Source organism: Condylostylus longicornis, unplaced genomic scaffold (genome assembly GCF_029603195.1).
Source record: "Condylostylus longicornis isolate FDR11 unplaced genomic scaffold, ASM2960319v2 ptg000072l, whole genome shotgun sequence".
Taxonomy (NCBI): Eukaryota; Metazoa; Arthropoda; class Insecta; order Diptera; family Dolichopodidae; genus Condylostylus; species Condylostylus longicornis.
The window spans coordinates 5051764-5068581 of NW_026578040.1; the positions used below are offsets into that span (position 1 = coordinate 5051764).

Sequence of the window (16818 nt, forward strand, 5' to 3'; positions counted from 1 at the left end):
GAAAGTAAACTTACAGATCTATGGTAGGTGCTGGTGACGGACTTCTTGATCTTGAATAATGATTCGAGCTTAAATCACAGACACCAGTATTTTTAAAATCATAATTATTTATTCCACTACCACCTCCACCGCCGCCATTGCCACCAACATCGGACGGAATGTCATATGTGCTATTACTATTTAAAGTATTATTAGATCCACCAAAATCATTCTTAATATTTAATGTATCAAAAAGATCTGTAATCTGTACTGTTGGATTTTGTATTAGGAAATGTTGTAAGAGTTGATGTTGAATACCGCTTTCCGCTTGTACTTCTTTTAATAATGCTTCTTTTTCTAAAAGTTTACTTTGGGTTAAAGCCGTATCACATGTTTGACCAATTGCAATTTCAGTTAAACGTTCTAATATAAATTTGGCTTCATCAACACTTCTTATATTACCGATAATTGTCTGTAATGTTTGCACATCATTTTCTGTTTCTTTACCTTCTCCACAGTCCATTATTGATTGTTGCACATGACTAATATTTTCTTGTACATAATTTAAATTTGCTTTAAGAGTATCTTCCTCATTAGCAAGCTCTGCTGATTTATGTACACGCTGACGACTTCTTATATTAGCTAATTCATGGCTGAGAGACTCCCTTTCGTTAATTAATCGTTCTAATTCACGTTCTAATTGTACAAGAACTTCTTTACTTCTTGCTGTACGGTTTATTGTTCTTTGAAGATTTTCCCATTTGAGACGTGCTTGTCTTGGATTAAATATCTTACTTTCACTTTTTGGTGGAACACGGCCACTTGCTTTCATACTAAGTCCCCCTTTTTGGCGGCGTTGTAGTGCAGTGACTTGTTCTGTCTTACGTTTTAAAATTTGATCTTTGGCGGCAACTTGTGCTTGTAAAGATTTCATAGTGTTCTGCTGTTTTCTTGATTCCTTTCGAAGTTGGGCAATTTCTCGTGATTTACGTGTTTCCTCTTCTTTGTGACGATTTGTTTCTTCGTTCATTTTACGAATCAAGCGTGTTTTCATGCTTTTTAGTTCACTCAGTTCATTACGTAATGTACGTAATTGTGCTTCTTGAGCTTGTATTTCACGTTGTTGACGTAAATGTGCTTTTTGTGCTAGTTGCAATTTGTGCAATTCTCTTTGCATATGTGACAATTTTGTTTCATATTCTTCACGAACCTTCTTGACTTTTTCTATCGACTGGGTAGACTGTTGTGATTGACTCATATTTGCGAGAACTTGATCTCTTTCTTTTTGCGTGTTTATAATTCTTTGATTCAATATGTTCAATTTTTCTTCATAATGTTGCCGCATCAACTGAAGTCTATGTTGTGACATTTCCAATTGTTCAATTAATTTTGATTTTAATTCTATATCGGAGCTAAGATCATTGAGCTCATTTTGAATCTCATTAGTCTTATCATCAGATTCAGTATCGGAATCACTCTCTGGAGATTCATTTTCAATATTTGAATTATTTGAATCGTCATTATTAATGCCGGGCAACGATCTCGACATTAAAATTTCACGTTCTTTTTCAACTTCTCGTTTTGCCAAATCAAGTAATGCTTCTGGATCTAAAATCAAAAAAATTATTTTGATTAACACTATGATAATTAACTTTTATTGCAAAATATTTGAATTTAACATACTGGCAAATGGATTTGTGAAATCACCAGCCTTCCTAGGACTATTAAATTGTGCTTTTTTCAATTGTTGATACATTCCTTCAGACTCAATTAATTTAGCTTTTAGCGTTTCTATTTCTGCTAAATAACCTGCTACCATATCGGAAATTGATTTATCAGCGCCATTAATATCAGACCAACCTTGTGTTGCCTTCTGTAACATAAGTTCCGTATTACGTTCTGTTAGTGAATTAATCGTTTCTTGCATGGCTTTTAAACGTTGTTGTAATCGTTTATTATCAGCTAATAACATTGCATTTTCTTGGAATGTATCTGAAATGGAAGGATTACCATCAGCGTCAATACCTCTCTTTCCTTGTTTATAGTCAAGCAATTCCAATTGAAGAGCATGAATTTCACGGCGCAATTGAGCGATTGTTCTTGAACTTTGATCTTGATTAAGTTGAACCTTATTTTTAATATTCCTAGCTCTATTAGCATATTTTAAAGTATTCAAAGTTTCCATAAAATCACGATCACTTGGTGATACACAAGCAATCATCAAAGTTTGTGAATTTCCTGTAATAAACAAAAAAGAAAATGTAAACAAATTGAAACTAGTGTTAAATTAAATTTATTTTTGTTTAATTTACCACCAAGAGAATCTTGTAATAATCTTGTTAGTTTTGAATCCCGATATGGAACATGAGTACTCCGTTTACTTTTATCCCCTAATGCCGATATAACATTTCCTAAAGCTAGAAGTCCACAATTAATAGAGATACCTTCTCTTGCTCGTTCACCAGTTGCGCCAGTACGTTTCAATCGTTCAGAACCAGCCAAATCAACAAAATGAAATTTTGATGTGAGAGTTTCTAAGTCACCTTCCGGTAAACCACATTCTTCAACTGACATAACTCTTTGGCGACGTATTAAAATAGTAAATAAAGCATGACTCCTGGACGATTGCTCATTCATTTGAGTTGATGCTGTAGTTCTAGCTAAGGCTCCTTGTTGAAGGCATCTGTAATTTTTTTTAAATAAATAAAAATATAAATTGAAAATATTAATAAATTTAATTATAAATATTTAAATACTTTAAGGCATCTTGAGGTCCGTTTATTGGTTTAATTGTAGCTCCAGCAACAGAAATACCACCGCTTGGATCTTCATGTATTTTAAACACTCTACCCTTATTATATGGATCTAATAAATCTATTATATCTTCATTATATAATTCCATAAATTGTACACCAACACTAAATTGTATTGCTCCTACATTATTAATACCACTAGTAACGATATTTTCATCACCATCATTATCAGTTGTGACACCATTTTCAATATTATGATTACTATTTTGTAGAGTATCAATTGATGAGAATATATGACGTACAGCTCTTGGTATTATACCCTCTTGCATATCTAGAAGTTCACGATCAAAACCAGTCCCCATTGTATATGTTTTACCAGAACCAGTTTGACCATATGCCAATACTGTAGCATTATATCCTTTTAAAGCTCCTTCGACCAATCTATCGATACATTTTTCATAAATTTCAACCTGTACACAATTTAAAATAAAAGAAAAATATTATTAAAATTAAAATAATTTTTAAAATAAAATTTATTATAATTTGTTGTTATGGTAGATGCACAAGCATACATGCGGTTTATATTTTGAAATTAAAGGAAAATTTCATTAAATTTTAAATATTTTTTTAATCATTATCCTTGTCTGCAATTACGTATGGGATCACCAGCAACTTTTTATTTTTTGCCTTTTTTTTGAGAATTAATAAATTTAATTTAATGTTATACATTCCATCCCAATATTAAAGTAATTTTTAAATGGAATTATTGTAAAGCAAAAATGTATTTATTTTTATGCTTTAATTCTGTTGCTTTGGTGATGCACCATTGGTGATTTAAAATACATATGCGAAGAGATAAGGATATTTTTGTTTTAAAAATCAAAAAACAAAAAGGATATTTTAAACATAAATCATTATGTAATGATATATTTAAATTTTTTATTAATTTTTATTTATTTTTGTTTTTGATTCTTGTGTTTTTACATAATTAATGGCAAGCTCTGTTAGCAATAAAGCTGCACTCTCTAATGGGTTATCCAGAATTTTAGTTTATTATCAATATTCTGCTCACAAGGTGTCTTGTTTAAAACACATCACAACAAACTATAACTCAAAGAATTTCAATGAAAAATTTTAAATTCAATTTCCAGTTATAATATTAAAGAATGAATGAGAATTAAAAATTTGGGATATGTTCGAATTAGAAAAAATTTAAGCACAGCGTCCAGTAACTGCGACGATATGTAACAAAGCAAATCAAAATTGAATAAAGTGCTTTGAAAGAATATAATTTTCAAGTTAGTTGTTTTTACTTTAAAGCTCATCTTACTTCTCTCCACTCTGCGATTACTGGATTGAACATCCCTATATTTGTATTTGAACAATATAACTTAAACAGGCTTAAAAATTCATTTACATTCTGTCAATTTTAATTTACTATGGCATTGAAGCCGTTAAAATTTCTTGTTTGAAATACTCGGATTTTCAATATTATAAACATGTAGAAGGGAAAATAAATCCCTTCCTTCTTTATTATTAAAATAGTTGGCCACATTCAAATAAAATTCACAATTAAAAAAATAATACCGACATAGTAGGGAATGATACAAAGTAATGTCGCAAGCCGTTTCAATAATGACAATTATTTTAATTGTAAAAATTAATTTTTTGCTTTTCAGTTCGGAATTTTATTTTATTTTTGTATTGCATGCTTTTTTTTCTGGTTTTGTCTTGTTAAATGCCCAAATAAAATATTTGCCTATTGTTAAGCTACACGTATATGCTGCAAATATACGCAACAACACACAGTACTTACTTACATTGCTAACAGTAGGAATGTACATACACATAAAAAAATCAATTAATTAAAAATTACCTGACTTGAATTAACATCGAATACAAAATCAAATGTGAAAGCCTTATCTGTTCCCAATACGACATGTGGTTCACCTGGTGTCACTGTGGTACATATTCGGCACATATCAATTACCTCTCTGGGAATTTGTGGGCGAATTCTGTTCAAAAAAAAATGTATACATATATAAAAATTGTAAATTGTTTTAAATCAAAATACAAAAAAAAATAACAACCTTAAAATAAATTCATTTTTCCCACAGTGAAAAAATTGAAATTTTATAATTATAGAGAGTTAATGAAAATGTTAAGGCAATTAAAAAATTATACTTATTTTTATCAACGTAGTGGAAAAAAAAAAAACAAAAAGAAAATAAAAAATTTTTTAAGTTCTCATTTTTTCATACACCCTCACTTAGATGAAATTAAAATAGAATCATTTTGAAATATTAATCAGGACGATTTTAGGATACAATTTTGCCCATATTATATTACAAGAGAGATAGAAGTTTCTGTTCGTTATAATATTGTTTATTGCAGTTGGAATTAGAATAACTACGTATAAATAATATACCAGCAGTATGACAGTTTCAGTAGGATATTAGGGAGAATAGGATATTAAAGAGCAATCATTATTTAAAAGGAAATATGGAGGGCAATTGAAACTAATTCAACTTTTCGACTTGATTCGCCGTTTTTCTAGTGTAACAGGTAAAAATAAAAGCAAAACGTAAATTTTGGAAATCAAAAAACAAAATTCCTTTTCTAAAATTGTTCACTATATAAGGAATCATAGTAACTACAATAAAACAAAATTTCATACTGTTTATTCGCTTCGTTCTCTCTTGCCTTGAATGTGAGAGATAAAATATAACAAGAATATTCCAATAATAATTCTAAAGTATGAAAGGTTCTCGTATAGCATTAAGCCTTTGGAAATAAACTTACCTGGGTGGTAAATTGCAATAGAAAACAGTGATTAAGAAAAGAAGCTGGAGAAATCGGACTTCCCCACGCGCAAATTCTGTGGAGATGTGCACGAGACCGTCGTGCACATTTTTTGCGACTGCCCTGTATTCCCTGTCCGGCGTCGCATTTCTCTTGGGCAGGGCTTCCTTCCTGCGTGTTTGAGAACTGCATTTAAAATGCATTTAATTCTTTCATTATCTCCAGTTTTATACTTGGGACAGGGATATTTTAGGCGGGAGCACGGAGAGGCTACAATAAATCACGAATGGCTCCGACGGCCTGGAGGATGTCTTCTCTTGCTCCATTCGGTTCCTTTGGAATCTACCAATTTCTACCCCTCTTTAATTTGGGAGTAGTTTTTTCTTACAGTGTTTTACAACTGCGCCAAATCAACAAATCATGTCATAAATCACGAATAACATAACCAGTAAAGTAAAAGCTATTCTAAAAATTGTGAACCGCAATTTTTAAAGAGAAAAAAATATTTTTTTCAAATTAACTTTCTTTCAATCTCATTTACAAAGCCTCTTGTTTTTTTGTTAATTTTGCAAATTTTTAAATTAATAATCCACAATAATTTTTTTTTATAAAATTTAAAAGTATTAATAAAATTTAATTTTAAAAGTTATAAGTGTATGTACACATTTTATTAAGCAAGTTAATTAATATTAAAACTTATGAAAATTTTGTTTTTTTTTCTTCTTTTTTTTAACTTTTACCATTATTTTCATACTGCTGTTTTTTTTATACAACAATATACAAATGCAATGAGCTTCACTCACATATTATGGTAATCTGATTATCATAAAATTATTGTTGTTTAAATAAATATTCGTATTTTAAAACAAAATGCTCTGTCACATATTGTTAAGCATTAAAAATTAATCATTAATACACAGTATGGTGGTAGGATAAACTGGGGATTATTAAAAAATATAAAAATGAAAAAATAAAAAATTTTATATGTGTACAATCTTATTGCATATTTATTCGGATTCGTGACTATATACTTATTTGATGTGTACTTGTGCTACTTGTTTTTCTTTGGAAAAAGAGAAAAACGATTAACTTTAGGTATGGTATTGTGAACTTATCAACTTATATTTTTACAATATTTCTTGTACAAACTACTTTACAATAGAATTATAATTTTTGTTTTTACAACTTATGTGCGTAATACACTCTTGTATGCTTAAAATGCAGGGTGACTGACGAAGCAGCGACCTGATAAAATTGAAAATTTTGAAAAAATTATTTTAGCTATATATTCTAATATTTTATATTCTCATGATTTTAGAAAAAAAATTCGGAACGGCAAACCATGTTTTATGAATAAATTAAATGTAAGCATTTCATTTTTTGAAAATAATTTATAGTTTCTTATACTATTAATTTAATTATAAATTCAGAATTATTTTAATTAAATAATAGAAAATACGACAGATTAATGAGATTAATGAAATAAAATTGCATTCGTACATTTCATAGATTAATATTGTATGTGACAAATTTTAATAGAATACTACAAAATTTGATGAAAATTAATAATGCTTGCTTTTTTATAATTTATTGGAATGGAGCATTGATTTCTAGATTTCTGTTTATAAAATAAATACCCGAAATTCCGTAAATACAACAATTTCCGTTTTTCCGTAATTTTTTTCTGTAAACAATTTTTTTCTGTAAATACAACAATTTTAAGTAAAAAAAACCAGATTGCGGTCGTCAACTTATTGTTTCTAGTTAGAAATGTTCGTAACATGGAATTTTATACCCTGATTCCACTCCGTTTACTCCGTAACTCCATTTCTGCATTCTTGTCTAATTAATTGAATATTAAAATAGAGTAATATAATCTTTTAAAAACAAGAGATTTACCGAAAAGAGAATATAAAAAAGGTAAACATTATAAACTAAAAAATTTTTTTAAGAATTTTAATACGAAACTGAATTTGTTATGGAACAAAAAATTTTTGCAGTTTAATTTAAAGAAAATGCAAAAAAAAAAAAAAAGAAATAATTATAATTGAGAAAATTCTTTCTGGTGGAATTGAATAACTTGACTCCAAGAGTGCATAAATTAATTGCATTTTAGCCTTACCTACTTTATAATATTGTTGTTTTATTTTATTATTATTATTATTATTTAAGTTATCAACAATTTTGTTATTACGAAGGACATAACAATAATTGCATTACAATGCAATGCGCAAGCAAAAAAAAAAATAAGTTTTTTTAAAAACATTTCGTTCTTTTTTTTTTAATTATTTCAATTTCCTCTTAATTTAAATTCTAGGTCATAAAATCTTAACTATTAATTTATAAAAAGAATGCTGCTATATATTTGAACCGTTGAATCTTTAAAAATGAAATAAATTTTCAAACTTAAGATTGAAAGAAGTCTTTTAAAAAGATTTACTAAATCGATAAGAATTTTAATTTAAAATAAGTTTAATTGAGAAAATTTATAGAAATTTCGGCTTCTACCAAGCCAAACCAATTCCAAATAATAAGTTGTATAAAATTTGTTGTAACTTTTATTAGCCAACATATTATTGGCATCATGGGGTGGTATACGTACTATATTTCATTAGATTTATGAAAGTGTAAAAACTCATCTTCGCCTACACATATGCAATTTTTAAATAATTTGAATTTTCTAAAAATATTTTTATTTTCTAATAATATTTTATTATTTAAAACTTTATATAATTGTACAGCTTTAAAAACAAATAATATCAACTATGAAATGATATAAATAACAAATTTCTTGTTATTTATTAATATTTCCATTTAAAAATGTTTCAGTTTATATATATATATATATATATATATATGTATACATATATATTTCATTTTTATTTAGCAATAAAATTCTTATACATTTTATTTAAAATAAAAATGTATATTTTATAAAATATGCGACATATTTATTCATTTTCAATTTCCTGCGAAAAAAAATATTAAAAAATTTAAAAAAAAAAAACTTTACCTATACCTGCACCAAAAATATAAAACACCTATAAATATTATATAAAATGCAATAAAATATGAGTGAAGTTGAAAAAGGAAAATTGAAAATAATAATAAAATAATGGAAATAAAATTAAAAAACAATCGAAAATAAATTAAATCAAAATTGAATTTTCCCTCTCTTTTTTATTTGTTTTCGTATTTTCGAATTCCGAGTATTCGATAGACTATATTGCAGCGCGTTTATTGGTTTTTAGCATTTTCGAATATAATAAAATTAAAAATTCTCCTGCATCAAGAAGTAATATGAAAATTTAGTAATATAATTTTTATATTCGTTTAAAAATTCGTATATATATAGAAAATTTTTGCGCTGCCTAGAAATGGTAATATCGAATATTTATGTTCGACATAAGCCATTCATAGGCTTATGCCGAACATATAAAATGTTATAATTCAATTGTATTTTGTGTTAGCACTAAGCACATTAGGGTAATTTTGAAATCTCGCAGAAATCTAAGTTTTCAGAAATTAGTTGGAGTTATAATTCAAACAAATAACTGGAATACCAGTAGTTTCGTAATCGTATTAGAATTTTTATTTTTTTTTTAAATTTAGTTATATGTAGCAAATTTGGCACAAAGTCTAAATTCTTTAAAAAGCATATGAACAAGTGATAAACAATATCATGCAGTTTTATATGTAAATAAATTTTCCAAATTTTAAATGTCGAAATTTCTGCCGGAAAGATTTTTAAACAATTTTAGAATAACTGTTTCTTTTTTTTTATTTTCTCAATTTTTCTTTTTTTTTTATTTATACACATAAAATACTATTTTATTTATTCCGAAATTTTGAATATTTAATTTTATTTTAAATATTTTATATTGGCTGTGGTCTAATATTATTCATTAAATTTTCTAAAATAACATAAATATTTTAATTGAATTTACATTTAAAATAGATTTCGCAAAAAAAAAGATAAAAACAAGTAAAACAATAGTTATTTGTACATATTTATTGTGGTATTTTTTTTTCAAATTAAATTTTAAATGTAATTTTATTTGAAGACAATAAAAATTATAAAACAAAAAAAATGTTTATATTCATCTGTTATAAGTTTTATGGAATTTACGTTGGATTTTTATTTTTCTAGTTAGAAAAAAATTTCACATAAAATTCTAAAAAAAAAAATCTAAAAAAAATTTTTTTGTGGTTTTTGTTTTTTTCTAAACCATATTTTATGTGATATAGAAAAACTATTAATTTCAAAATTTGATATGATTGAAAATTTTCAAAATCGACATTATGCCTTTGGTGCTCACAAAAAAAAAAATTAGAACCTGTTGGTTTTATTATGAAAAAGTGCAAATTTACCAATATTCACAGAAACTAAATTTTATGTGAGTTGAGCCTTAACTGACTATTTATTTAATTCTTATTTTTATCTTATAACTTTGAAGCCAATTTCTTGCTACATTAACATGAACACAATGTTAACAATATACCTACAGAGGACGTTTACAATCAATAACAAATAAATTTGTATAACTGAATATATTTTGAGTTAAGCATTTAGGTAGACGCCCAAAGTTTCTTTTATATTTCTCAAGAAGCACAACCTTTACCTAAACCTATTTTTTGTATTTCGGATATGACTTTTTTTAACAGAATAATTCAATAAAGAGCGGATCAATGTTTTTAGAAATTAAATTTCATATGTCACACTTCTTACGTAATTAATGTACATTAATTCTAATTTTGTATTTTTATTTTCATTCTTCTTTTACATATATTCTTTATTACCCTAAACCTGGAACAATTTATTTTTTTTTACGTTCATCATTGGTTTTCTAATATTTTGATAATATTGCTAATTCAAAATTATTTTTGATTTCAAAAATATTATCAAAAGTTAAAATCTATGAAGAATAAAATATTTCCCTTTCATCCTAACCCTATGCAATATTTTACGGAACACGAATGAAAACATGTTTGGGAAATTTGGAGTATTAATTAGAACAAATATCTCGCCAAATCATATGCAATAATTTACAACAAAATTGATATTTCATGCTCTTTTTTGCTAAAAATTTTCCAAATAGCAAATTTTTATTATATACGATTTATTCAAAAATTTTTACTACACTTATGATATTTTCATTTGATTTTATGGGTTAGCGAAATGATTCTTTTGAGCTGCTTTACTTTTATGAACATGAAATGTTCTATAATAATTTAAATTTTGTGGCAACAAAAAATTAAGTTTATTTTCAGCTCAGCTAAACATTTTTGAATTGATAATCTCTTCATTTGTAAAGAACGAGAGATCTGCACTATATAAAAAAACTATATCAGTATATAGATTAAATTGTCAAAATAAAACAAAAATTGAATAAAGAATCATAAATAAAAATACCTACGTTAATTTTTAAACTATTGTAATATTACAAGCTGTTATTAAATGAAATGTTAAGCTAATAATGCCGCTGCTTTGATTCAATAAAATACTAGTAACAGTAAATATTGTACCTTTTTCTTAAGCAAATAGTCACATATCCTATAAAATTACCAATTAGCAAGGAATGCAATGTGTCCTCTTTTGTTAGTGGTCCCATTCTCTGATATTGATTTTATCGTTAAATTTTTTTCATTTTTTTTTAACTTCTTAATTACACACAAATTAAGAAATAAGAGAAAAGATGCGGTGATTATTTTCCATTAACATTTTAAATTCAAATTTTTAATTTTCTTTTTGTTCTTATTTTAATTTGCAAATTTTACAATTGATAATTGAATGCCAGTTACCAACTGAATAATCATTAATGAAGTATAGTAATTGTAAAAATATTTAATTTCAATACAGGCATAAATCCAGAAAAAAAAAACAAGAAAGACAATTTAAAAGGAGTGTAAAAAAAAACATGTCGAAATGTCAAATAGAATTAATTTATTTTAAAATTGCTGAAGAAGAGAAAACAAAACTGTTGTCATAGTTCTATTTTGGGACAAACAACTTTTTCTGAAAATTGAGTACAGTCAAATTTAAATTCGAAAAATTTTATTAACAAAAAGGGAAATGTAGTTTCTGAAATATAAAAAATTACGTACTACAGATTTGAAGTTCTACGAAATTAAAATTAATATTTGCATACTTAAAAACCCACATACAAACTGACAAAAGTAGTAATTTTGAAGCAATAAGTAAAAATTTCTAATAACTAACATTCTCATTTCTGGTTGTCAGCCCACTTACTAGAGTTTATTGAATCAAAAGAATAATTTTAACCTTTTAGAGAAAATAAAATAATTTGTAATTTCGAATAATGTAGGTTTTACAACTCTTACTACATATAGAGAATTCTTGCTATTATAATTTGTATAATACTTTGTTAATATTATACAGCGTTTGATTTATAATTTTCCTTTCCTACGTATGTAAAATGAGTGAAACTGAATAATAATTGAACACTTTTAAATCAAAAGATCCGCACACTTTTCTTATATATTTAGAATATTAATGAAAATGAAGCAATTATTATTTGCATCAAACTACATTAAATTTCATTTAAAAATCACTAAAAAAACCGTAATACAAACAAAAAAAAATCCATTTTGTTATCCTTTACTCTTTATTGTACATGGAGTAATTGCAATTTTTCTATATATATGTATAAAGGAAGCATTTTATACCATTATCCTTTAATTTTAATTCATTTTTTTTGTTTTTTGTTAAATAAAAATGAAAATCAATTTTCTCTCTTACATTTTATATAAGTTTACTTTCATCAGTTCAAATTAATTAGATAAATCTAACTATAATTTTTTTTCTCTCCCATCTATTCTCAATGCATTTTAAATTCATTTCCTATTAATTATGCTAATATATTTAGTTAAAAAGTTCACAATTATCGCACATTCAAAATGTATAATGACAGTAAGCTTCTAAAAATTTACCATCATCAACCAAATGTGGTATACAAAATTAAATCTATAAAAGCAACTTTCAATATAATATATAGGAAAAATGAATGCTATATAGAGAATTATAGAATTATAGAAAAATAAAATAAATAACAGGAAGAAAATTAAAATTGAAACCGATTACAATTAAAATTATTGGAATATTTGAAATAGCTAGTGGTAAATAAAATATTGTATTTTAAAACTTAAATATTAGTAATTACAGAGAAAAGCATAGTAAATTTTAAAACAGAATATAAAGCCCGTAAATTGTGTTCACGTTTTACAAATTAATTTAATATTGTTATCATTTGAATAATTTGTTTGACCAGTCATATTTAGAAATGATAAATTCGAAAAAAAATAACAAAAATGTTAATTCTTAGGTTTCAATCCTTTTAATTTAGCATCCAACTATGTATGGGATAATTATTTTTATATACATAAGTACACAAATTAACTGAATGAACAATGTCACTTTTAAGAATTTTTGGAAAAATATAAATTTTCACGCTTATTTCAGGTTTTTTATATTGATCCTGTATACCAGTATATAACACATTGTTTGTTCTCCGATTAAAAAACGTCGACATTCCCAACTCTTAACTGATCCTAAAATAGTATAAATTTAAATGTGCAGTGACGTCACACATTTATTCCAAAATTTTTAAACAGGGTGCTTCGAAAAAATTAGAGAAAAAATTATGTTTTTCATCGAAAAAATCAAAAAATAAGACAAACTTTCGAGAAATTTCGAGTCTTTTAAGAAAAAATTCTGGCTTTGATTGGTTCTATCTCAAAAATTATGGCTCAGATTAAATTGATTACATAAGACCGAAAATAAATAGCAAAATCAATTGCCTGTAAAGCAAGCATCAAATAGTAACTCTATGTCGCGTGGTTCTCTATTGTCGCTTGAAAATGAGTATATCCATTACAATACTACATCCTGTATATTGATAAATTTATAAATGTTTAATCCAGTTAAAAAAATTATATTTAAAAGAGTTCAAAAACTACTCGCAACTCCTGTTTTTCATCCTCTTCTTGAATGGAATGCAAGCATATTGTAAAGCCAGAACTATTTAAAACAAATGTAAGCATTTCAATTATAATTGTGGCGATTAAAAATGAAAATAAATTATTTGATGAAAACATTTTATTAATATGCTTAATTGTAAATTAATAAATATTACAAGTTAATGTAAGGTTTCATCAAATTTACAATTTAATTTGGAATTTTATCGAGTTTTATAGAAATATATAGCACTCCTCATTTTTTCAATTCAAACAAATACACATTCTTATTAAAAAATTTGTAATAAATGATTACAAAAATTTTCTAATTCATACAATTTCTGTATCCCGAAATTTTTATTAGCAAATTTTTAAAATAAATTTGATAAAGTCCGGCATCTTTCATTCTATGTATTTAGAAAAATAATTAATTGACCGCTTATTTTTAATAAGCACAATATGAATATATAAAGGGCATACGTGTATTTCAAATATGAAGTCTAAAATCCTTAGGTAAGGAATATTTCAAATATCGTGTAATACAAAAATATCTAATATATGTATCAAGAACGTAGACTTATAACGACATTATACACTTTTAATAAAATAAATTTTGAATTAAACATTGCAATAAGTCAAATAATTATATCTTACAGATTTCATACAGTCTTAAATTAATTTCATATAATATTGTATGTATATATGTATATTTATTCCATAAAAAATAATGTTAAACGCTGTAAGACATAATGTTTTAATTAAATTCTTTTGATATTTTATTAGATGTGTACACATGTTACACCTAAATATACCATATATACCAATATGATGCCCATATAAATATCAGTATAAATATGTACATGTAATATTTTACAAGGTGAACTGCTTTAAGTGATCTGATTTTCCGCTAGTTCCTTTGCAAGCAAATAATAATAATTTTTGTCATTATATTATTATTTGTTTCAATTATATTTACTCCCGTCTTACAACGAGCTTGTATTCAAAACAAGTGCTAATAATTAGGGCACTATTTATCGTTATGAGTTGAGATAAAACATAATATTTTTATAACTGAATTAAAAAAATACTTAAACTACTAGCAGATCAGCTTTAGTGAGCCAAATGTAATTATAATGTTTTCATAATTTTTAATGTGAGCTTGTTAGGTTAAGCCTAAAGTTCACTAAGAAATTGTGGACTGAAAAATTAAGTTAATAATTGTGTAAAAATTTGACGGAAATTTAAGCATTCGAAAATTGTTTTAAGATTTTATTCTACAATAAAAAAATTTGAAAATTTAAATAACTAAATCCATAATTTTTAGACCTATTAAGAAAATACAAAAAATTATGATATTCTTACATTGCATAGTAATATACTCGTAACCCTGTTATCACGTTTTTCGTCTTTAAATTGTTTTAATAATTTAATCTTAAGTTCCCATACGTCGTATATGAAAAATAACCGTAACAATTTGATTCTGAGTGTAAGCAGCTTCAATTACTGTAGACAGCGCTGCATAATAAAATTAGATTAAAAATTTCGCCGGCTACTAGAATAATCAAATTCCATATATGGTGTGCATTTTATATGTAATCAAGAAGAGTTTCAGTATGTAATTCAGTGATATTGTTTCATACTGCTTGAATAATAATTTTATTCATTAACACGTTTCATATACATTTGAAATTATATTAAAATTATATTATATATATATAAATAATTTTATACATAATGTACATTGTAACATATGTATATGTTCGTATAAGAATATGTTTTTATAATAAAAACATAAATTGTATGGCAATATTGATTTTCCAATATGTCATGCTCTATGATGACTGGTGGTAAATTTTGATAAGTTGTGGCTGCTTGTAATAAAATTGTTATAATATGCGTACATACAGCCACACAAATTCATTTTTTTTATTTTGTATGATGAAAAATCTAAAACAGTAGCAACAGCGAATCCAATATCACATATCAAAGCGTGCAAAAATATTAATAAAAAAGATAAAATAAAAACACAAAAATCCATGACTCTTTTTGCTGACATACAAAATTTTATATGATGATTTTGGTTTATGGTTTCTTCTCTTTTGTTTTGATTTTTGCTTTTGATTTTTTTTTTAATATGGTTTTCATATTGATTTTATAGTCTTTTATTGAAGCGATATTATAAATTTTATTATTAATAATAATAAACAGTTTTTCTTTTGTTCTTCTAGGAATTTTTCACCATTATTTTCATTACACATTATGGGTTTTAATTCTTTATAACAAATATAACAATATACAAGTATTTTTTATAAAATAATATTTTCATTACACAATAATTTCCAGACACAATTACGATGAATTGTAAACTCACAAGTTTATTAACTTAAATAGAATGAAATTTAAGAAATTTTATCAAATGACTTCTGACTATGCGTCTGTAATGGAACCGATATCGTAAATAGGTGATGTTTTAAAAGAAAATGTTTTAAGTTAAATGTTTCAGTTTAAAGAAAATTGAGGATAAAAATTTTTTCTTCTAAATTATTTGAAAAGTGAAATTTTTTCTGAATTTGTCAGTTGGATGTTAACGTCATACAATTTCATGTTCCTAAATTATTTCCTTCAGTTCCTGATATCACCTGACCACCTGATATCGATTAAACCGCATAAGAAAACAAAATTGAACATGTGATTTCTACTATATTTCAGCTCAATTATATGAAGAAGTAAATTACTTAAATTTTGACAGTTATAGCCAAAATTACAGGCCTATATACTGATATACAGCAGTGCACTTCAACACGATACACTTTGTGTATCTTTTTAATAAAGAACATTTTTTTATTTCGGAATTTTTAAAATTTTGATTCAAAACTACTTCAAAATTAGATCTTTACATTTCAAATACATAGGAATAGAGACACACACTTCACAAGCACATTAAGTTTCGTGAATTTCTTAAGAATGCTATATGCAAAAATGAAGAAATTTTATAGAAATCTAAATAAAATATTCAGGCTGTATTGTGTTTATATAATCTCAACTTTTAATCTTTATTTATTATAGGTTTTTATCGGTAACTGGGCTTAAAATAAAAAAAAAAAACAAAATTTTAATAAATTGCGTAATAAATATTAATTTACACAAAGATTTTAAAGAATTTCATTTTGAATCTGTACAAAATTAAAAACCAGTTTTACTGAAAATAAAATGAATTGCAGATGATTCATAATTAAATGGTATTCCGAAAATTAAGTGCAATTCGGTCGTATTGATCTACTGTATACTAAACACAGTCGTGTAGGGTTAT

At 25.6% G+C, this 16818-nt stretch overlaps 1 protein-coding gene across 3 annotated transcripts in view; it reads right to left on the bottom strand.

The window, feature by feature from the left end:
• Window positions 1-16818, bottom strand: part of LOC129612486 (kinesin-like protein KIF21A) — a 166193-nt gene that overhangs the window by 29615 nt on the left and 119760 nt on the right. For all 3 annotated transcript variants that reach the window (XM_055526103.1, XM_055526102.1, XM_055526104.1), the window contains exons 4-8: window positions 4609-4747; window positions 2736-3202; window positions 2292-2662; window positions 1663-2217; window positions 15-1587 (exon numbers count right to left, since the gene is read on the bottom strand). In XM_055526103.1, coding sequence (XP_055382078.1) covers window positions 15-1587; window positions 1663-2217; window positions 2292-2662; window positions 2736-3202; window positions 4609-4747 — 3105 coding nt within the window. The remainder of the gene's footprint in view (window positions 1-14; window positions 1588-1662; window positions 2218-2291; window positions 2663-2735; window positions 3203-4608; window positions 4748-16818) is intronic.